At 38.4% G+C, this 24,575-nt stretch overlaps 1 protein-coding gene across 2 annotated transcripts in view; it reads left to right on the forward strand.

Moving 5' to 3' along the window:
- ABCC4 (ATP binding cassette subfamily C member 4) overlaps positions 1-24,575 on the forward strand; it is a 142,031-nt gene that overhangs the window by 70,939 nt on the left and 46,517 nt on the right. For both annotated transcript variants that reach the window (XM_058018983.1, XM_058018984.1), the window contains exons 20-21: positions 6,077-6,156; positions 23,925-24,075. In XM_058018983.1, coding sequence (XP_057874966.1) covers positions 6,077-6,156; positions 23,925-24,075 — 231 coding nt within the window. The remainder of the gene's footprint in view (positions 1-6,076; positions 6,157-23,924; positions 24,076-24,575) is intronic.

Here is a 24,575-nt window from a genome sequence, read left to right on the forward strand (position 1 = left end):
GAAAAGCCAGAGTAGATCAGTAATTGACCGTTATGCAGGAGATGCATTTCCAGATTTCTTTCTGAAGAAATATTTCACAAACTTACAATTCCTTTCAAAGTCAGTAATCCATCTTTAATTATTTTGTTGATTTCATAGTTGTATTTTACAAGGTTGATGTAATGTCTGCTTCCTGCCAACATTTGATACGGACAATCCACTTTGTCATTGCTTTGATGAAACGGCAGGCTGCTTGTAGTTGCAGTACTTTTTTTTTTTTTTTCCGGGTGTGTGTGTTTGTGTGTGTGAACTGAGCATGGGTAAAGGCTTATCAGTTGCTGAATGCCACAGCTTAAAAGCAAGATCTGTGGGGAGCTGCCAGTTTGTACCACGGACAGAATGAGAAGCGTGTTCAGTGCAGTTCAGTGGAGGGGTGTTTACATGTACCCAGTTCTGTACAGCTGTTTCTTATATTTGTACTTTTTGAGTGTGCCTGTATTGCCACACATACACTTGAGAGCATTGTTTTCCTACCAGGTGTCCATCTGAAAGGGCTTTGGTGTTCCAGGCTGTAACTGGGACTGCTGGAGTGCACGATTCCTCTCTTTGGGGTCGGGAAGCCCACGCTGTGCCGTGGATGTTGCAGTGGTGGCACCCAGCCACCCTAGTGTCAGAGGGGTGGGCGGCACAAGGGGCTTCTGCTCACTCAGCAAAGTCAGTGGCTGCACAGAATGTGCACTGGGATTGTCTGACGTGGATCCATCCGAAGGTTATCTCCTTTGCAAGCATCTCCTTGGCATGACATAACTTCAAGCAAGTGTGCAATCCTAGCTGGGTTGTTTAGGTTTAGTTACGCATAAATGACTAAGTAGCTTCTTGAATCTGTTAGCACTACAGGTTGCCTTTAGACAGGTTCCTGTGAGTTAACAGCAAGGAGAGGAAGAGAGTGTAACTTTATCTCCCTGGAAGCTGGGCAGTGAGGGTGTTCTGGCTTCAGAGTAGCTTAAGCGATTTTAAATATTTTTTCCCCTTGGTGAATGCAGCGCACGGATAGGGATATTTAGGCCAATTGCAATGAAGGAGTTTAGGTTATTATGCAAAGCAGTATTTATTAATAACATTTGCATATTGAAATAAAAAGTGTGATGCAATTAATATTGCCTGCACTGAGGATTAGCCTGATCTCTGAGGGGAAAAACATTCCAAGACTGCACACCCCTGCACACACACACACACACATATACAAGTGGCAAAATCTTTCTATCTGTAGACAGCCCTTTTCTTAAACCCTTCTTCTTTTCCAAAGAGGCGAGTCAGTGAAGTAGAGAAGTAGTGACAAAGTATTTCTGCAATGTGTGATGAAGCAAGTGGGTATAAAGGTTTTGTAAACTCATTGCAAGGTATAGAAAATCAATGTGCCTACTCTATTGTATTACACAGAGGTATTTCAGTGAATGCCCTGGCCAACAAAGTACACTAGAAGTGCCAAATACATTTAGAAATAATGTACTCTTGCTCTTAGGGTCGTTGGAATTCAGGTTGCACAACATTGAATACTGTGGATGCATTTGGCTATTCCAGTGGAGGATCCTAGTTTCTTGTTTAAAAAAAAAAATCCTTTTCTGGTGTTTACATCTTGAGTGTTGATTCAGTTTGGATTATATTTCTTTCATGATGAAGAATGTATAAACATTTTAAAAAGGTGTGGCACAGTCAAGTGTTTTCATTATTTGTGTGATAGGTTTGAACATCTATTCCAAAGTATCAGTAGGCACCTGCAGAAGCAAAGGTGGGTTTGTAGCACCTGAACACATTCCGATTCGTGCAATTAAAGCAGTTTACAGAGCAAGGAAGAAAAGAATATCACATACTGAGGTTTGATGTCTTTTTCACAGAGCACAAAAGAGTTTTGATTCTTTCACTTCAAGTTTTGCCTAACTATTGTGTAGGGAAGGAGGTTTAATGAGTCATTGTTTAACTTTGATACTGCCAAGTATTTGACCATTAAATAGTCTGAAATGTGTACATAGCACTTTGGTGACAGACCCTTATTTAACAGTGATTAATTGGCATTGAATAGTTATTTAATTACTTCGGAAGAAATCTCACAACAGTGTGTGTTCTGATTAAGTTATTTGATGTAAAAACAAACATAAGACAGCTGAAGAGAGCACGTCCCCTTTTGCAGCTTGCTACTCACACTACACACTGCATGGAAGCCTGAGTGATTGAAGTAGCAGATACTGTTCACCAGTGTGGATGCTGTTGTAACATCGGCATATTTAATCCTTGATTTCTTAAAAGACTTTTTTTGTTTGTGGTTTGGTGAAATTTGACTTAAAAGTTTTAGATGTAGTATTTTCTTTTTGCTTTTGTAGCCCCTTGCTGGGATAAGTAAAGGATGTAGGTATTAAAGGAGCTTAAATTTTTTTGTGAATTGGATATACTAGACTGATCTAAGAATTATTGTTTCTTGGCATGTACACATATCTCAGAGATGCTTACTTAAGGAGTTTGGGGTTTTTGGAAATATGAACTATGGTGGCAAGGTTGATAGTCTGTAAGTTTAGGAAAGAAGAATTTATAGGTTTTGGAGAGAAAATATAATTTTCAGGGTGTGGGGGCAGGTAAGTTGTGCAGCTCCTGCCCTTCTTGAACAGCAGGTGCAGCAGTTTCCATAGTCTGAAGAAGCATTCTCAAAAGTTAGGTTTGCACATTCTGGAAGAATCTTTAACTTTTAAATCTGGAATGTTTTCTCTTGCATGCTTAATTCTGCATAAGCAAGTCACTGGTTTACTTTGCTTCCAGTAAGTGGAAATAGTTGTTTCTTCATACCTTGTGAAATAGACCTCTTGTACTTGTAGACATCCTTATGAATGAAGCAATTGCTTTGAATGCAATACTGTAATGGCTGTGGGGCATCTTGTAGATAATTCCAAAGCATAACACTTCTGCTTGAAGGTGCATTGCTGTCCCTGCCACATGGTGAAGGAACTTGCTTTAGTGAGTTACTGTACCTTCCTTCTGTGTAGGACATGCTTTATAAAGTGTGGTTTAGTTACATCCATGTGCAGAGGATCTGAAATGCATCTCCAGACTTGTATTTTCTCTTCTACTGTCTCTGAGGTAGTAGAATTGCAAACAGCAGTGACAAAAATAAAGCTAAGGCTTGTGGGTTTGTTACTTTCCTTTAGCTGTAGAAAAGCTTTAATGGTCACCAGATAAACAGGACAGGGGGGAGATACAGACCTCTTAGCAATAAGCAAAAGATTTTCCTGGTCTTAATGACTTCAGCTGTCATTTTCCAGAATTTCTACGTGCAAACACTAAATAGACTAATTTTTCAGTAATTTGAGAACTCAAAAACAGTGAAGCTCTGCTGTCAGAGATTCACTTTAATGTTTATTTGGGAAGCAACTGATTCATATTGCCACTGTTTAATTGTATTAGGTGGACTGTGAAAGGTTCCAGTTTTCAAGGTTTGTCTTTTTCATATACCATTTCTTTTGCTCACTCAAATTTTAGTCAGTGTCATTTTACAGAATTGCTGTATTTACATTTTAAAGAGGATTAGGCAGATTAAAAGATGTTTTCATGTTTTGTTGATAACATCAGATTAATTTCCACTTTCCTAGTGGCAGCTCACAGAACTGTCAAAACAGAGGCTGTAGAAACATTGTTATACTTAACAATTCCATAAGGCAGATGCAAAAAAATGCAGTTTTGGCAATTAGCAGCATGATTACCTCTGGGAACTGGAGGGGTTAGTGGTAACATGGAAGAGACAGTGAAACCAAGGATTGCTGGGGACAGCCTGGCTGGGCTGAGTTTTCTGTCATGCCCACCTTGCTCAGAGAACTTCCCAGGAAGAGGAGGAGAGCCATAGCCACTCTGAATGTGCAGGCATTGCTCCGTGGCTGGAGGTGCCAGCCTGGGGCTGACCCTGCTGTGGCCATGGAGGAGGAGCCAGCCTGAGTGACCCTGCTGCCTCCTGGCAGTGGCACGTGGGGTGGCCTTTGTGCAATGGCTTCTTACATAAGTCTGAAACCACTACAAGTAAAACATACTTGGGGTTAAAAGGCAGAAAGGTGATTCTTAGGCTGAATTAAGGTGGGGTTTGCTCTCTGTGGGAACAATCCTTTGCCCTTGTGTGCAGCTCCTCACTGGTGGGTCTCACAGCTTTTCATGGAGGGTCTTAGCATTGTCACCTCTCCTTGCTGTGCTCCTTGCTCTGTAAAATAAAGTGAAGTCACTCAGAAGACAAGTGACAAAGCTGTGAACAGATTTCTAAAACCCTGAACCCAATCTGTTATTCCACCTAGTTTTCCTTATCTGCCCTTCCTGGACATGCAGCTAAGGAAACCTCTGTTAACAGGAAGCATTTAACTTCTTCAAATGATTTTCTTTTTGCCAGTGAAGACTTGGTTTATTTGCAAATAGCCTAGAATGTGATGTTTAAGGATATTAAGAAGCCTTAGTGTCAGCATGCATGCAGCATCTGCTTGATCACTCTTCTGTGACCAGTCTCCATCAAAGAAAATCATGGCAAAAAGAGAGGTTTTTTTTTTAATTGCCTTGGATTTTCTTCTGATGTATCTACCATGATACAAATAAAAGGGAACATCCCCACATGCTATTCCTAGTAGAAAAAGATGAAAGAGATTTTTCTGAGTCTTGTGCTGCTGTACACTCTTTCTCTCTGTGTGCAAAGCCTGAAAACAGGATGAATTCAGCTGTTGGCTGCCTGAAGTAAACTGCCTTGGGTAGAGAAGTACTGCAGAACAAGCTCTTTGCCACCAGTGTCTCTCTTCAGAGTCATGTCCCAGACCTGAGGAGAGGATGTTTTCTGTATTGTTTGGTGTGGAACAGAAATTCCCTTAAAAAAAAAAAAATGAATGAAAAAGAGCTGTGAGCAGAGAACTAGCATGATGGTTGCTACAAAAGTTCCTTCAGTATCTCTTATCTCTAAATTACGTCGCCAGGGCACTGTGTGGAAACTTTAAACTTGCTTTCAGTTTAATGAGCTCCTTTGAAAGGAAGAAAAAAAAAGTCTTTTGTTGCCAGTGCAGTGAATATGTTTGTACCAGTTAAAATATAATTGAATCAAGATATATGCAGATAACAAAGCAATGTGAATGCATGTATGGGCATCACACACCTTAGAAATAGCCAGATTCCCACCCCTGGTTTCGTTTCTTTCCTGGTGAGTAGAGATACTGATTAATAGAGAAAGATACTAATCCACTTATGGGTGGCAGCTCTGTGACTTTAATTATGAAAGAAGTCTTGATATAACTGATTTTTTTCAGTCAAGTAGAACTTGGGAAAATAGAGAAATGTAAATGCTTCACTGACAGCAGATTAAAAATCGTTTTATTAGCTTTAATAAAGATCAGTATTGTCAAGGTTTTCAGTAAGTATAAATGTAAGGCTGCATGAATGCAAATCTATCTCAGATTTTATTTTAGAAACGCCTGCAATTTGAATCCATGTATAATGCTGAGGGGTGAGAACAGAAATGCTAAAAAAGATCAGTTAGATCAGCTATGATCTATCTGAGACATGCATGCACTAGTGAGTTTCAGTCAAGGATAGGAGCAGATTCCAGCTGTATAATGCTGAGGGGTGAGAACAGAAATGCTAAAAAAGATCAGTTAGATCAGCTATGATCTATCTGAGACATGCATGCACTAGTGAGTTTCAGTCAAGGATAGGAGCAGATTCCAGCTGATGTTGCTTGATGAAACTTGCATTAAGTTGTCTGACCTGTAAACCTTTACCTGCCCATGTTAAGCATATAAAGCATGTGTGTTTCACCTGTTAAAATATGTTGAAATATTATCTTCAAAGCCCATTGAAATTTTTTTTTCTAGCTGTTGATGTGAAGGTTTTATATTTGGGTAGAGGGCATTTGTAAAAAAATTCTTCTTCAAAATATATTGCAGGAGACTCCCTTCATGGTGGTTTCCAAAAATGTCTTTTTATTTTTAAAGTCCCGCTGTTTCCTTTTAATTGTTTTTGAAGTGATAAAACATGAATCTGTTCAGGAATTATATTTACTTCCCTTTTGTTTTTCTTCTCGACCCTGTTTCTATAGGAAGAATCTTAAATCGTTTCTCCAAAGATATTGGCCACTTGGATGACTTGCTTCCATTGACCTTCTTGGACTTTGTGCAGGTAATTCAGTCAGAGACTTCTGCGCTGCATTTTGCATTTAGATTCCTGTGTGCTTTGCTGAAGATCAGCTGTTTGTCACAGATGTAGCTGAGTCGAAGGAAAGTACTTGTTTGTGAAAGAAAGGTGCGGTTGAAATTTAACGTGTCAGTAAAAAGCTGACATGAGTAATAACTGCTAGGTAGGAGTGGCTTATACTCAGTTTGCTATTATGTCAAGATTTCAGCTCATAGCAGCTACATGCTTGGTAAATTGCTCCAGATTTGCCTCCAAGCAATCTGGCAAGCTTATTGCTGTTATAAGAAATATGTCCATAGTAAAGAAACAATCAGCTCACATGAAAAGATAGCACAGATTAACCTAATTACATGTCTACTTCCACAAAGAATCAAATGCTTACCACACCATTTCGGATTAAAATAGGTGTGGCTATTTACAAAGAAAAGATTAGTAGTAATAGGGTGAATATAATAGCCTTAATAGGAACAAGTGAAATAAGTTGTTGCAGAAAAGAAAGATGGACAAAGCATTGAGATTTTGATAATGATGAAATGATAAAGGATTATACATGACATCAAGGTAATTTTTTCTGTTGCAGTTGCTATTAATCTTTCTCGTAAAAAATTGCAGGAGGATAAATCTGAACAAGAATGATCGCACTGTATGAAAATAATATGAATCACAGAATACAGAGAATTGTGGAGGCTAGATAAAAAAAGACTTAGTGGATTATCTGGATCCACTTAGTGGATCACACCTGTCATGCTGAGGTCAGGAATGTTTCTTAAGGTGCTATTGCTAGCTTTGCTTTGTCTCTTAAAGATAAATTATTCAGGATCCAGACCCTGTTTTGACTTATTTAAAAATTAACCAAAGACATTTCAGGTTGAACAGTTTAATCATGTTGTTCTTGCTGAACTCTTGAAAACAGGAAAAAAATTATTCCGAGGGGTAGAAACACCTACGACGTTAAAGTGGTTTTTGTAGTTTAGTGACGTAGCTGAAATTGAGGTGTATGTTTTGTTTTTCAGATTTTTACAGTGCACTTTAAAGTGTCATTTTTGGGAAGAAAGGAACCTAGTGTATTTTACCTATCAATTACAGTAATGGGGGGTTTTTTGTGAGTTAGGGAGTTGCTTACAGTGAATATTAGGATTTTTAATTCATGGTCACTTAATTTAATTTTAATTAATTTGAATTCTTCTTGAAAGTGCAATATGTTTTTCTATAAAAACAATTAATTTTTTGCTGTTTGTACAGATTCTAAGTCTTCTTCATTCGCGTTAACTGTCTTATTAGACAGAATATCTTTATTTCATCTGGCTTGAAATTATTCATATGTGCCTTTCTTTTGGACTGGAAGTTCAGTTTGTCCTGCAGTCCTTATCCTCTTCTCTTAGCATAAGGTTTGCATCCACAAAGTCACACCCATCTGTCCTGCCCAGTGTGCTGCTTGTCCATTGGGCCAGAGGGGTTTACCTGTGCATCAGTGTGTCCCCTTTACAGCAGACTGCACTGTGTGTGTGTTCACACTGTGTACTGCTCATGGCCAGAGCATCCTCTGGGTCCTGTGATCCTGAGATAAAATGATTAACCATTTTCTTTAGTTCTGTGCATTTACAATAATAATGTGAGGGTTGTGTTGCAAGACAACATGGTGGTTTTATAGCAAGAAGCCGAGTGGGTGTTTTGCACGCCCTGGCATGTGGTTTAAAGGCATGTGGGGTTGTCTGAGGATGCAGAATTTGCTGGGAAAACGTTACAGAAGTCTGCAAAAGCAGAGGGAGCCACAATTGGTGTGATCTTGTCCATACTTCCTTTTGGGAGCAGACCCCGAAGCAAACTGTCTTGAGAATTGCAGTGTCTTACTTTTGACAGAACAAACTGATCTGCTTCAAAAGAAGGCTGAGAGAGCGTCTACCCTGTGAGCATGGCACATGGTACAGAGTGTACAGAGAGACACATCTACCAGCACATCGGAAAACCTAGTCAGTGACCAGTGTATAGATCCTTCAGGCAGTGTGTGCTTTCCAAAACTGAACTGGTCTGGAATGAAACAGTGAAGGCTGCTTCTCTAGATGTGATTGTTTTCTTCTTTCAGGCTCCTACTGTAAACCACATTTGGTAAACATTTTCCTTCATCTTGATTAATTTATGTGGGGTTTTTTTAATTGGCTATTGAATTATTTTTCAAATTCTGGAGTTTGTTTTTTAAGTGAAAAGTTTCTGCTTTCCAAAAAACAAAGTAGATTTTACAAGTCCAGTAGAGTACTAAAAAGACACTGTGGTTCAAAGCTTGCCTTCTCTATTTGGCATCAGAAAAGAAAATTTAGGATCTTAGTGTTGATTAATAATGCACTGCTATCCATAAGAAAAAAACACTTTCTTCTTGGCAGGTTTTCTAAAATTTACTCTTCTTGATCAGCAGGCTTCTTGCTTAGTGGTTGCTTTTGAAATTCAAGAGCAAATATGTATTTATTTCTGATGAAGCAGAGATTTTACAAAGGATAAATGCTATCAATAATGATAGAGATCTTTTGTCACTTGTTTTGTTTGCAGGTGTCTTTTATAACACTTCTTATAATCCCTTCAGGAAGAAATATTTTCTCCTTTCTAAAAACAGTATTAGCTGGATATAAAAGCCCTGATCCCTGCCATTATTGTTGATTCTTTGAGAGACATTTCCCAACATTCATTGTTTAAATGGTTGTCAGGAGGAATCAAGTGAAACTTAATAAACAATGCAGTAACTGGTTCATCTTACTTTGTGTGTAGAAGCTTTTCTTGAGCGGATTTGCATTGGAGAAGTGGTCGTTTTTCAGAGTTATTGCTGGGATCATTGTGGAGCATTCCAGCCTTTTACTGTATTGGCAAGTGAGTGTGTAATTTCAGCACAAATAAATACAGTTTATTTTGTGATTGGACACACAATCACAATGTACAGTGATTGGACACTCAAAAGCTACAGTACGAGCCAATTAAATACCGATAAATAAATAATTAACTGCCCCCTTCTAGTTTCAAGAATTTTGTCATTACACAAAATACAGATGTTTAAGCAGTGTTAAAAATTGATAATATTCTTTTTGGAGTAGTTAATAAGATTTATACACTGCACTACAGCCATAATGAGCATAACTAGTCTAGACAGTTAAACTGGATGAAAATTAATTCTTTGAACAGGAGGAGTTTAATTTTTACATTTTCCATTGAGTTAAGGAAAAAAAAGACTTTCTTCCAGACAGTGTATAGTCTCTGTACACTTTGTGGTTAATGCAAAGTTGAAAGTTATGTGGCAAGCACAAAATGCATCATGAATCTTGTGTTTTCTTTTGAAAATCTGGTTAGATTTTATAAAAATGGCTTTGCAATATCTCCCAAAGTGGCTACTTACATTGCATTTAAATTTTTCTGCCTTCTTTTCATTCTTTGGTTTGACGTGCACCAAAATATAGCATACCTGTCTTGAGAGATTGAAGGTAAGAGAAGCAGTCCTCACTGGAAGGCAGTAATTTTTTTCTTGTTATGAATTTTAACAGCATATGAGGCATCTCATGTTAGTGCAGCAGTGTTTTGTGGAAATTACTGCTGTATCCACAAGGTTTATGAATTAAAAATAAGTCTCTTTTATGAGAACATGTTTATGGCTATGTTTCACTACATGGCTGGAACAGAACGCTGTGGGTAGATGTGAATTAGAAAAATTGAGAAGAAACCAAAGGTTAAGTTAGGTGTTTCAGCTGAAATATCTTTAATGGTATGTTTAGAGTCCAGGTTGATGCTCATTTAAGTAAAAAAATCCTTCAAAATCTGCAGTCTAATCCTGAGTCTTTCTTCTGTAATGAATTCTGGCTGATCATAAGGTTCTGTACCAGTTCTCCTGAAAAAGTAAACTGGAAAGCATTTCTATCTTCAGCATGGCAGTTGTTATTTCTACTAAATATGGCATCAAGTTTGTTTGTAAAATCAAGTAGTAATCAATGTTGTAGGTTGACTAAGATAGTCAAAAAGCTGAATTAACTTGTTTGGTGAAGATGGTGGGATTTTGGCTTTTTTTTGGCGAGCTTACATATTTTTAATTATTGTTATCCTCTTTAGCCTCTGTCTGTCTGTATATCGTTCTCTTTTTCTTAACTGGAGCTACATGGTTTTGGCAGCTCCTCTCCAGCTATCTCATCAGGTAAAGGACAACTTGTGTGAAGGTCATTACAGTGCTTTAAAACTTTCTAAGAGGATCTAAACACCTACTTTATTTAGATATAAATGTCCTGCCTTAAGCTCTGTGGGAGTATGAGGTTCTGTGGATGTGGACTTCACTGTTAGGTGCAGGGTCTGTAGTGTAAAATCACAGGCTCACAGAATGCTTTGGGTTGGAGAGGAGCTCAAAGACCATCCAGTTCCAAACCCCCTGACAGGGACAGGGACAGGGACACCTTTTACTAGACCAGGCTGCTCAAAGCCCCATCCAACCTGGCCTTGAACACTTTCAAGGATGGGGCATCCACAGCTTCTCTGGGCAATGTTCAGCTCAATGCAGCGCTAATAAAACACAATGCACTAATTGGAGAAAAGGTCAGCCAAGAAATAGAAGAAAATTTTGAGGGGGTATTAGGAATTGAAATTAATGAGAGGGTATTAGGAGTTAAGTATCCTATATATTTAATACTGGTTTATGCACATTAGCCCAGATATTGCTAAGTGGCCAGTATTTTGAATGCTGTCATTTTGAGACCTCCTCAAAGGCTGAATCATATTCTGACACAAGATAGATCTGCAGAGGCTTAACATATTTAAACTCTGATCTCAGACTTTGCCAGATGAGTACCCAAACTGATAAACTACTGCTTGGAAATTATGTCTGTAAACTGATTGAGTACATAGGACAGTGAAATATATTTTGGGCTTCGTGTTGGTTTTGTAAATTATTGTGGTAAATTTTAAAGGGATGGTTTTCTCTGTAGTTTCTTGCCCTTGTAATTTTTCAGTGATCTTATTACTTGTTAACAGAGTTGATTTTCTGCTTTAGTTTCAAGTGAATTTGAGTAATTAATGTGATGGCCCCTTCATTTTGATTTCTTACCCTATGTTAGATTGAGGGGAGGGGTAAAAAAATCATGATCTGTTTTGTTTCTGGAGAACACTGTGAACATGTGAACTATCTGCAGCTGCCCTTGAAAAAGGGCAGTGATTTATTGAGGAAAACTGAATTGCAAAACCTTTTTCCTCCCCAAAATCAACAGCTTGACTGAGTTTAAATAACTGACTTTTCATATCCTTTCATCACACACAAAGACCTAATCCTGAGACTACTTGAGCCACCAATGTAGGCTGTGGCTGAGACCACCACTGAATGTGCCATTCCCTTCTCACTACACACAAAACACATTGACTGCAGCTTTATGGAGTGAAAATAGTGAAGAAAAGGAAAATGTGAAGGAGGTGTCCACAGTCATTTCTTAAAAAAAAAAAGAGAAAGGGAAGAAGAAAAAGCTGCTGCATCTGGATATTAGGAACAAAAAGTGCCTCAGACTGGAATAATAGCTTGGGTCACTTGCTTTCGTTTGTGCACAAGAGTGGAACTGCCGTTCCTTGTTTCAGTACCACTGACCCCTGCATTTTATTGTGTGAGGATGTCAGGGAAAGTGTGTAGAAGGAATTTGAGGATCTTTTAGTTTAACAATGACGTTGTTATTTTGTGCTCTCTGTGCGAGGTGGGATTCCTGAGGAGTTTGTTGCGTTGTTTTTTCCAGTTTTGCTGAGTTTAGTCTGTATGCATGTGTGAGTTTTGAGAGGCATTTTTATTCATTAAAGAATAATTCTTTCTGTGTGTTTGCATGTGTGTATTCAAAATATGGTCAGCAGTGTGTTGTCCCCTCAGTTCTGGGATCTGTGTTAAATGTCAGTGTACTCTGCTGAGCCTGGTGCAATGTGCAGAACTGTGACTACCTTGGATACTTTTAGCTTCCCTTCTCCTGAATCATGGTAGTTTTGCTGTGCTGAGGTTTAGATGAAAAATAAATAAAGAAACACAAAACAGTTGCCTGGTAACACTTGACAACTGAAACCTTACAAGACTTTTTCTTGCTGTACCTTCCCAAGATGCATATTAAGGGCATCTGGTTACTGCACAATGAAAGACCAGTTAAAACCTAAGAAAAAAGTAATAGGGGTATATATTTTTTCATTGGTAGCTTTTGAGCTGTAGTTTCAGAAAAGGTTAAAATTATCATTGCAATAAGATCCTATTTTTTTTTTTTTAATTAGCCCCACTGTCTTGTTAAAGACAAGCAAGCAAACAAATAAAAGGGATGGGAAGTAGTGCAGGAAGAGGAGGCTTGGGTTGCATTTGTGTCCCCAAGACCAACATGCAGAAGCTGTGAGTTTAGCACAGACACTTGTCTAAATAATGCAGTATTTTATTGACCTTTTCTTCTCTGTCCTTGAATGTCTTGATTGTTAAATCTCAGTAGCCAATTAGTCTTGTTGATGGTGACCAGCAGTGGGAGATAATCTATGCCAAAGCTATTGCTGTTCTTTATTTTGTACCTGTCATCACATTCCTTTGAATGGAAGGGTGAGTATCTTGCATGCTACAGACTGAATATTTACTCAGATTGGTGGTGTGTGTACAGAATAAATTATGTGAAATCTGGAGTCACTGCTAGTGGGTGAATTCCTGTTTATATATGGACCTCAGTTTTCCAGGGAAAGCTATGGTCTGTTCTCACTATAGTGGCTATGTATCCCCAGCCTATGCCTTTGCCTCACCCCTTCCTTTTTTTTTTTTTTTTTATTTTTTTCTCCTACTTATGTTCATTTGTAGAATTTTTTTAATAATAGATATGCATTCAGTTGTCACCACATTAGTGTCAAAGCAGCAGAGATCGCTACTGTAACAAAACTAATTTGTGTAGGAACATAATGTAAATGCTTTAATATTTTATGGTGTTTATTTACGTGGTATTAATAAAATTTGAAAGTGCAACACTTTATCTGACACGAGAAGGAAGGTAAAATAATACTGAACATGTGGTGACATTACCTTCTTGTCCTCTTGCCTCCTTTACTGCTCTTTTTGTTTTTTTTTTTAACTCATTTCCTTTTGGGTTTTGCACTTCTGCATTTATGTGGTAAAAATAGGTCAAAGTTTTGTACTGGGCTCCTTTCATTTTCTCATTTTTGGAATACAAGTGGTTTGAATATAGTGCTCTGAAAAATAGTTTTCAATTAGTGGAATTCTATCTTTTTCTAGAGCATTGCGAGGTGCAGTCTTTATCCTAATTTCTCTAACATTTGAGCAGATTGAGGTTTAGTGTTACTTGTTCTTGCAGTATTTTGATAGTTAGAACCTGTAAATACAAAATTACAGTCAGGTGTAAATAATCCCTTCTCCAGATGGGCTTCTGTGTTTTCTTTATCAGATTGCTTTCTATATATTTTCAGATAATAGAAAGCAGGATAGTTGTGTGGCAGTCCAGTGATGTTCCCGTTTTCTGTGTGGTTTGGAAATTTCCCCACTTTGGTTAAGGTGGAATTTGTAAAAGTTGCAGAAAGAGAATGTGTTCATTTGGGGATGTTCATATCTATTGGAAGGTATTTTCTCATTTGCTGTTCTTTTAATGAAAGAACGCAAAGAAATTTTCTCTAAGTGTATTTATGTATGCAAGTGAAATTATTTTCTGTAGTTTTCTCCTTTTCTTTTTTGTCTTTCTTTGTGTATATACTACTGATGTTTTTAGAGCTAGAGTGGGAATTCTTATTATTATTTTATAGGTATTTTATATGTATTTTATAGGTTATAGGTTTTTACAGGTTTATTAGTATTTCCCTGACTTTGTAAGCATTATCACAACCTATCAGTTCTGTGTCTCAGACTGGTGATTAGTTTTAAGACTTCTGAAAATCATTAACATTTCTAACACTTTACAGTAGCCAGAAATATTTTAATTCTGCTGTCAGTCACAGAGTGTAACAATCCTGTTCCAAATGGTGATAAGTACAAATCTTCTAGATTGCCTTTAACTACTGATATACTATAGATAGGACAATGTCTGCTTACAAACAAATTAGGATTTCACTGTTCGGCAAAAGGATTGGAGATTTCACTTTTGATTCAAGAAGGAAGGAGAAACTTGGAGGTAATTTGAATTACTGAGCCATATTGCTGACACTTGTGTGTGTGTGTGTGTTAAATCATTGTGCATATTTATGCCCAAAACAAACATGTAGGACAAGGAATTATCTTTAGCAAAAATAAAGCCTTCATCTCACAGAAATGTTCTGCCAGGGTGATGTGTGCATCTGCACAATATAAGAACTTTTTTCTTGCTGGAGCTGATACTGTGGCTACTTGGTGAACTGTGCAGCTGATTTGAAAATTCCAGATGAGTTTGTTTGTCAAATGGTAGAGGAGACTGCAGTGTGGGCAGTTCTAAAGGACAAAAGATGAGAGTTCAGGTGGTAACTGAATGTCATATGTCTTTTTATTACATCTTTTTATTACATCTACATTAAAGGACATTTTTGTACTGTTTAAAATAAATTGATTCATTTGGATTGTACTCGTGAAATACAAAAGTCTGTGTATTTAGGCTCTTTCAAGGGCTTAATAATGTCTATTCCTGCACAGTGGAAGAATAGGATGCTGAGCTATTTCATTTTCTTTCACAATCACATCCCTAAATAATTTTCTTAATGGTTTTTAAAATCAATCTAATGTTTAAATAACAGAGCTCTCTTGCTATGAATGTCACTAATATGCTAAAATAAAGGGCCCAGGTCTTCTTGTAAAACTGCTGGATTTGGTAGTTGGTTCAAATGTCCACCCTTCTGTCAATCTCAACATAATACTGTCAAAAAACAGTTTTTCAATTTTCCCACTAACAGTGTGGATTTTGGGATCAGATCAAACTTAACTGTCAGTTACTTTCATAAGTGTGCCCTTGTTGATGGTTTGTGATAAATAAACCTTCTGAAAAACCTTCCTGATGGTTTGCTGCATATTTGTAACACATAAAGAATGAGCACACACTTATGACTGTAAATGATGTTTATTCTCTGCCAAGGAATTTCTCTTTTACTCACTGGACATGCACAGAGCAGCTGGACTGGGTGAAACCTGCTGATGGTGGAGTGAGGCTGGTGCTGATTAGTTTAAATCTGCTGAAAGCATCAGACCACTGTTAAACTTTTTGGAGATGGGTGATCACTAGATACCGTGTAGTACTGAAAAATTATGAGTCAGGAGTTTGTTTTGAACAGGAAAGTAGTATTTTATAGCCCTATCAAAGTGGCAAAGCTCTGGGGAAGTTAAGTGGAAAAATGTCAGGGACAGGTTAGAAAGCATTTTTTGCATATCTCCTGTGAAAGAGTGTGTGATCTGAGGGAAAAAGAAGGTAGTTTTATTTCTTAGGATAGCTGATGCTGTAGTCCTTAAGATTTTTCATAGTTTTCATTTAACTGTGGCAGAGAGGCTGTTGTGGTGTTTACGGAATTATGAGTAGTTTTTCATTCCACCTAAAAATAAATACCTGAATAGTGTATTTCTAAATAGCAAGAACAACAATAAAATGCTTAAAAGCTTGTAGTTGCTGTGAGGTAGAAGAGCTGTGTTACTGAGGAATTGATACTCTCTTTAACAGAAGAGCCCACAGTTTGAAAGTAGCACAAAGCTTTTAAAGTTGTTGAAAGACCCAGAATTAACTTCTGGTGGAAGTTAGACTTGGCTGAGCAGAAAAGGTCATGCAGTTGAAAATGAGGTATTCTTGGTGGGGGGTGCACAGCTGCTCTGGCATTATGGCCATGAGGAATAAGAGAGCTGAGGCAGGAAAGTACAGGGCTCAAAAACAAAGCTGGCAAAACTGTGACATGTGGGGTGGCAGTGTCTGTGATAAGCAGAATTTTGCTAAACATTTTAAAGAACTGGGAAAAAAAAAAAGTGCATTACATGGGTGAAAAGGTGCTGACATCATTGTTAGCTCAGAGGGATTCGTCACGCAGGAAGAGGGGGCAGTATTTCAGCAAGTCAATGAATGGGCTAGACCATAAGAGCATGAACTAATGTCATCAGTGGTCTGTCTAATACACTGGTCTAACACAGTGGTTTTTCTCCAGCAGCAGCAATAGGAGATGCTGCTTGTGGAGGGCATGAGCTGCTTTTTGTTATCCTTTCCCTGTTTAGTACCCCAGCACTCACAGTTTTGTGCTCATGGTGTCAAACAGCCTAACTTTTCCCAGCCTAACTTTTCCCAGTCCTTCTACTATGCATGTTTTGCATTATTTTGTGTTGGCCTGTAAGATCTGCCTCCTGCATCCTAATAGCCTGAAAACAGTGAGATTTTGTGGGGTTTTTCTTGTTTTCATTCTATGTATATGTTCTCCGTAATTTTCACTGAAATAACATCTGCTTTCAAAAGGGTTTTTTGAGTGGGATAAAGCTAAGACAAAAATCAGTGAATCAGCCTCTGCTGGTAAAGTGCTAAACATGTGAATAAAGGACAAAATGGAAAATACACCACTTGTAGCAGTACTAAGGAGTAAAATACCCTTTGTTGAATCAGATGTTTTGATTTCATAAGGCTCTGTGCTCATTAGGGCTGTCTTGGGCTTTTGTAGCTGGGGAAACATCAAGGAAATTACCCCTAAGAGGTAGGAGGGGAGCAAAAGTCATCAAACCATTCTTCATTTTCCTTTAAAAATGTCAGTTACCCAACAGCAAGGACTGACAGAGGAGATGCAAAAATGCATTTTTCTGGGAATCTTAAAAGCAAATGCAACAGCCAGTGAAGTGACCACACTTGGCAATGGGGGTGGATATTGGAGGCACAATGCCTCTAAATTAATATGATTGAAAATGGATGCTTTCTGCTACCTGAGGAGTAACTCTGGGAATGTTGGGTGATACCAGACATTTTTCTGTAGTGTTTCAGGCAGGTTCTGGCAAGAGCTGTCGAGAAAGCAAAGCATGTATGTGTGCATGTGCTACACTCACTGATGAATGCTGTTTCCTCAAGCTACCATGTAAAGTTGCGCTTGGCATCTGAGGTGTTTCACAGGAAGAAAAATTGTATTTTTCATGGTATGAAGACCTCTGTAGTTTATGTGAATAGTTCTTATGTGTGCACTTTTTGTCCCTTGGGAAAAGAGCAATATAAGAATATAGCCAAGGCCTATTCACAGGAGAAGTGACAAACAGCAAAAGCATATTAACTCTTTATATTATTCATATGAGGAAATCACAGTAAAGTTTTAACTAACTCCTTGACTTCAGGAAAACCTCTCACTTTTCCATAGATCCTCATTGCAAAGTTGTGACTTGCTGCCCAAATCACTGAGAACACTTCTGTGCAGGTGTGCGTAGGGGGCACAAGGGGCAGTAAACATGGAGCACTTCAGAATATCGAAGATCCTGTTCAAGATTTTGCTGCTTATAAATACAGAAATATATTGTCCACAACCATTTACAAGAATGGCTATTGGCACTGTCATTTTGTGTATGACAGTATTGGTTTCCCTGTACAGTGGGTATGAGCTGGAGCTGCATGCTCTGATAAAAGCCAAAGCTACAGCCATGGAAAACCTGTATTAGCTGGAAGTAACTTACTACCATGGCCTAAGATCCCTGGCAAAAAAACTTCTTTCATGATAGAAGATAGTTCATTTTTAGAAAGAAGATAACCTCTATATGTTGTAGGAATATAGTGCAGAGTTTTAAGAGATGAGTGTTTCAAGTGTCTGTCAGAATCACAAGTTCAGAGCTTGGTTATGTGTCTGTTTCTAAAGTATGGTATCTGGAAGTCTCAGACCATGTACACACTGTGATTTCTGAAAACTGCTGTTACAGTCAAGTTCTGCATGAGACACTTAAGCCTCTTGGCCCAGGGTGCCCAGAGAATCTATTTCTATCCCTTCTTGTAGGGTAAGAGTTTTCTGATGATAGGATACTGTTTGAATATGAGAGTGGTGGTGGTGGTGCCAATGTATTAAAGAAAACACCCTTTTTATTATAAGGTCACTTGTTAAAGAACAATTGCACACAGTTTGCTGTGACCTCAAACAAATATTAAGGCTTCTCACTTAATGACAAAATGCATGCCAAGTCAAATGAATGAGCATGTTGGTGGCATAGAAAACATTTGCCCTGAGGAGCTCAGTATATGCTTGTTCACTTGGAAAAACAGTGATCCAGAAGGACTGTCTTGTAGAGACGAGAACAAATAGGAGGTGCTAGCATTAAGGATGTGATTGGAAATTTTGTATACATTTCTGGCAGATGTATTCAGCCTATTTGCAGTGACATACTGATTTAGTTCAGTAACCTCTTGCTGACTAGTTGCAAATAGCAGGATTGAGAAGAGATGAGAACATCTCGCAGGACATAAGATGAACTTGCTCTTTTTGGAGCTTTTAGAGCTGGCAGTATTTAGTTCTTATGTTCTTCATTCAATTTATCTGAAATTATAATTTTCCTTTCTTATCCAGCTGTGTCTTTTTTCCCCCTTTCAGTGCATTGGTTGTCATGGTCTTTAAATTCCATATTTTCTCGAGGATGCACATTTTCCTAAAGCTGAATTAACACTGGTTGAGAGCTGTCATTCCTGTCAAAGACTGGTGTCCTTGGTTGCTTCAGAAAAGGACATTGTCAGAGATGCCACCTAAATATTGTATATCCCATGTGTTCTCCTGTACTTCATTGCATTTTTGCTGAAGACGAATGTGTTCCTGACAGTTTGATGCAAGTAATAGTATAAACAACCATATATACTTATTTTTAACCTGTTCCAAAAGAAAAGCCATAAATTTTATTTAAAAAGTAATTTGAAGACAAACTCGCCTCAACTCAGCTGCTTTAAGTGAGTAAAATGAAGTAGAATTGTTTAGGTGCTAGTTTTTCTTTGGATGTTTCCTGTGGCTTTTTGTAATAAAGGGGAAAAATGCAGAAAATCTACACTGTGGTTCTGGGTGGAACTGGCTTGAGTAGAGTGTTTATCACTCTGATCTTCTCATTGCAATGTCGTCTTCCCAGGGAAACTTGTCTTCTGGTGTCCCAGTGTAACCAGCCACCTGTGCAGTTTTTCTTTAACAGAGATGCAGGTCAGTCAGTCCTGACAGTCTGGTTTGAAAAAGTCTGTTCGGAGGGGAAAAAAAAAGCATTCAAGGATAAAGAAAATGTCAGAATTGGATTAAGGATTGATTGTACATGCAGTTATTTGGCAGAGTCAACAAGGAAATAATTTCTGTTAGGGGTAGGGGAGAAGGAGGAGGAAGGGTAATGCCAAGCAAGTACGAACAGAGTGGGGTTTTGTAGTTTCTTGACGTGGCTTTACTTCAGACAGCACAGCCTGATTGAGAGTGCCTAAAGTTAATGCAGTGAAGGTTCAAACTGAAGTTGAGGATATGTGCCTTTGCTATTATTAAATTAGTATGGCTTTGTGGCAGTTCCATGGGCTAATATAATCCTTGGGAGTGTATATTGAGGCCCAGGGAGTAGCATTTCGGAATTGGGGCTGAGTAGGTGTTCTTGGCTTCTGCTTAAATATTGGTAAAACCAGTCCTGGAGTGCTGCAGTTCTTGCGTGGGATTTGACTGTAGATTCGGTCATCAAAATTGAGCCTTGATGGTCTTTAGATGTTTACTTTGCTGTAGTCAGAGGGCATCAAGTAAATACAGTTAGTGGATTGTAGCAAAATACTAAACCACAGGGTCTTTAGGTATGCACCTAAAGGTTAGAGGAAGTTACTACCATCCTTGGACATGTTCCAAAGATGCACAGACCATACTTAAGGACATGGTGTAGTAGGGGACTTGGTAGTGCTGCATTAAGGATTGGACTCTATGATCTTAGTGTCTTTTCCAATCTAAACAATTTCACTATTCTGTTCATCACTTCTAAACTGTTAAACTAGGACAGAAGTTTTGCTATGTAAGCCACATCTGGACTCCCACAATGAGGTTTCCAAGTCTCAAATCCCATCCCCTGGGCTCCTCTCATTGATGGGTGATCCTGCCAGATCAACAACTGCACATCCAGAATAATGTGGTTCCTGTGGTAGTAGGTCCTATACCATGTTTTTCTGCTCTGTAGTTGTGGTACAGAAATACCTGCTGCTCCTAGATCAAGACCTGTTTGAGATAGAAACTCCAGAATACCACTCTCAGCGCCTGTAAGAATAATGGAGAAGTAGGTCATCAGATGGTGAAGGGAAAGCATGTTTCACAAGTGAACGTGCTGATCAGAGCATTCATTTCCCCAGAGGGTTATAGTTGGGTATGCCTGCTGCAGTAAAAGAGGAGATTTTTAAGCAAAAAAAAGCCACAGTAAATGGAGTGACTGACCAAATCATGAGGGAAATCTCTCAGGACTCTTGTAAGCAAGAGGATAACTCCCAACAGAAACAACTTGTGCTTTTCTGTACTCTAGGTATAGACTGTGTGCTGGCTGTGTGTGGGAGATTAATCTTTCTCCAGGGAAATGGAAGCAAATTTGAAAGTGGACATGTCTCCATTTGGAAGTGATGGTCTTTTCCTGAAACTATCCAGGTCTTTTCTTTGTCTTGGTAGCCAGTGCGTCTGTTCCTTTTGTGTAAGGTGGCCTTGTTTCAAATACTGTGCAGGTAGCTGTAAAATGTAATTCATCAGCTCCTGTGTTTTTGTTTTGGTTGCTTTTCTTCTTTTTTCAGTTTAACTATTACTTTCTACACAGTCATTACATTTTGAAAGTTAAAATTAGGAAATACATTAAAAGGTGCTGGGTTTGTAGACCATATTTCTTTTATGTAGGACAATCTTGGACTTTTGATGCAACTTGCCATTGTAAGCTGATTCTTCCATGAGAAGTCTAGATACCCAGTCCTGAGTGTTTCTTGCTGTTTGTCTCCAGAGAGGACACACCAGACACTCATGTCACCATTATTGTCACCCTGCTGATTATCTTGGGTCCTACAGCCTGCACACAGTGAAGCTGGTAGAAGCTGGGGCGTTCTCCAGCTGCAAAGGTTGGTTGTCTCTTGTGAAATTCGGGAGCTAGAACCTTTGCCTCACCTTACGCAGTGACTACATGATTACAGTCTGCAAATGGTTGTGTCTGGCTTTCAGACTACTTCATTAGGAGTTAATTTATATGCAAGTTTGGTTTCCAAAAAAAAGAACACACATGACTGATCCACCCTATCATAAATTTTTATAATGATAAGGTGGTGCAGGCTCATCTAAAATTCCTTCCAAAGGCGGTGTCAGAGTTTTACTTTAGTCATCCTAACCATCTTTTCCTTCCCTGTATTTCTGCCATAGCAAGGCTTTGTTTACACAAGCTGGATCTTAATAGTTCTACTCCCACTCCCACCCCCACTGGCACTTTGCAACATATTGTAGATTATCATCACTAAACTTCAGTTTGGCATCTTTGTTTTTTATTAAGAGGCATTTGTTTTCCTCAGAATCCTTTTCCTTGAAGCAGCTCTCCTCAACATTTGACTTCATATTTGCGGCTGATGTTACGAACAGACTGTACTTCAGAAACAGCTTTTTTGTGACTGTCTAGGAAGGGATGGAGAGAGAAGGCAGCAGATGTATTGGGCAGTTTCAGGAGTGAGTTTGAAACAGGAAGGAAGAAATGGACTTCAGTCTCTGCTGATAAGGATGGAGGTGAGGGAACCTTTAAAAACTTGCCAGTGTGTGGATGGCTGGCAGACTTGGCAGAGATTGAGCATTACTGAGAAAAACTGAGATCTAGAACAGGAGAAGATTTGTAGGAGGTCAGGAATCTTTATGTCCTTTCTCCTTACCCTACGATAAAAAGGAAATATGTTTACAGGGCTCTAAAGAATGCCAGAAAAGTAGAGGGTAGAGAAGGGCTGATGGCAGTGCTGGTGAGGAGCCCACGGTGCTTTGTTGTGCTTTGTGCTGACGCAGCCATGTGCATAATTGATCCAGGTGAAACAACGTGCACTCTCATTGCCACCTTGCCTCCTCCTGATGAAATCTAGGTAAAATGTTTGTCATCTGCTGTGTGTATCTAGAAGGTCAAACAACATGATGCTATCAACACCTTGACCTACAGATGAGCAGTGTAGTGGTAATGCAACTTCCTCCAGAGCTCCTTTCCCATGCCTACCTTTTAGAATTTTCCTTAATAGGGTTATGAGGCCCTAAAATGTGCTTTCAGGATCTATGAGATGGGGGGCTGTAACACTGATAAATCTTCTTTCATGAGCTAAGACCTCTAAGCCTAGAGCTGACTCATGCAGTCGTAATGTGTAAGGTGTGTGGGTTTGCTCTTTGGTCAGGTCAAATTAGGGTAAAGGCAGAGAAGCCTAAAGGAAAAAAAAGCAAATTTACGGGTAAAGGTTGTACTTATTTTTGGCCTTGGTGTGCTACCAGAAGTGCAGTAGGAAGGAGGAAATGCAATGTGTCATAGACACTTCCACTGAAAGTGTTTGAAAACCCAGGTAGATCTCTAGTACCTGCCTTTGCTGATGTGTTGCTTATATGAGCACTGAGTTGGAAAAGTTGAAGGGATGGAAGCATTTTTACTCCAAGACAAGCATTGCTAGTACCCAGTGGTCACTAATGCATTTTTGAAACCTAAAAATCAGGCAGCCACAAAATTTAGCTGGAATCCATTCTGTGTTGTATGAGGTGATGAAGAAGGTGGCTGCTGTGCAGTCCATAAAATGAAAAATCTTTGGAAAATATTGTCATTGCTAAGGAATATATTAATGAGAACAATACAGGAATTTAATCTTGAGCTAGGATTTCAGTTGTCTGGTTTTGGTACTGTATGGGTTTTTTGTATGTACATATTTTTGTATGGGTTGGGTTTTTTTCCCCCTTTTTGAGGAACAAATGGGCGCATCCTAATTATAATATACTGGGACTCCTACCATACATTCATTCATGTACAGCTGGGTTCTGCAAGAAGTTTGTGTGCAGATGATGGTTTTGACTGTGTATTCAAACTGATAGTTTGATGGAAGATATGAAGGGGTCTGAAGGAAATGGAGGATTTAATTCAGAAAGTTGGGCGAGGATCCTCTGTCCTAAGCAACAGAGTTTTCCTCATTATATCTAGTTTTCTAAGAGTAAAGTCAGGTTACCTCACCTGTTACATTACACTCTAGTAAACCTGGTGAAACAAGCGTTTTATGACACTTTTTGCAGTGTGTAACATTTTCTTCTTATTTGTAGCATTTCACATTGCAATCCTTTGAGAAGAGAAAGCCCACTTTCTCCTGTCCTGAGTTTTCTTTCTAAATGGGACAATGCTGTGTTCAGGAAAACATTGCAAGCCTATGTAGAAAGTCTCTCTTCCGAGTGTCAAGTCTTTCAACTCAGGTTGAAAGCCAGTTTTTCACCAGTTTCTTCTTAGCAGGAGTGAAAAAACATGTCCTTGATTCACCAAATAACTAGGATCCATTAAAGATTAGTTGTCTGTTACATTGATCATTTATTACTTTATTACAGCAGTCACAAAATAGTCTACCAAGAAAGACACTAATTTTCAGTCAACCAGCTTTGTAAAGACTTACTTTAAAGAACAAATAATGTGTAAGAAAGCCATAAACTGGAAAAATAGTCAATTTAGATATTACTGTAAATTTTCCAAGTTGCTTAAAAATAGATGTTGCTCATATGTTATACAATGCATCCGCTCTTAAATGTGGTAGTTATGTTTAAATATTTAAATGTTTCAATAGTGTTAAATAGTTTTATACTTGTTCTAAATTAAATTCTTCTGGCAAAGAGTTTTTTATTTTGTTTCTATTGTGCTCCAGACTCTCCTACAGATTTGTGGTGTGGTGGCTGTGGCTGTGGCAGTGATTCCTTGGATGCTCATCCCCTTAATTCCACTATTTATTCTTTTCATTTTTCTTCGACGATATTTCTTAGACACTTCAAGAGATATTAAACGTCTAGAATCCACAAGTATGTAGCTTGGTGGGACTTAATGTTAGTTTGAACCCTACTTATTATTATGTGAAATGCTAGTATTTTATAGACAGTCCATCAAAGAATTTTTTTTTCTTTTGCTATGCAAAAAACTTCCTTATTGCCTTGGTTCTCAACTAGTGAATTACATGCTTAACTCCTGTTTTGCATAATGATAAACCTAGGGTATGTCAGTTAACTATCTGTAAATAAAGCCAGTTAAGAATATGCTAAGCTGCTGGTCTTTGGGACCTTGCATGCATATATTAATGGTATTTCTGACCTTATCTGACTCCTGTGCCTGATTTTAGCTTGACTATGATATGGAATATTAAGCATTATGAATAACAAACATGGGTGCCTAATGTCATTAATAAAACCCAAAGAATTTCTACAGTGACAGCTATTGTTAAAAATGTAAGACATTTTTGTATAAATTAATCTGTCTGGCTGTCTGACTGATTCTAATTGAGTAAGAGAACATCAGTTAAAGATAC

The sequence above is a fragment of the Melospiza georgiana genome, chromosome 2, assembly GCF_028018845.1.
Source record: "Melospiza georgiana isolate bMelGeo1 chromosome 2, bMelGeo1.pri, whole genome shotgun sequence".
Taxonomy (NCBI): Eukaryota; Metazoa; Chordata; class Aves; order Passeriformes; family Passerellidae; genus Melospiza; species Melospiza georgiana.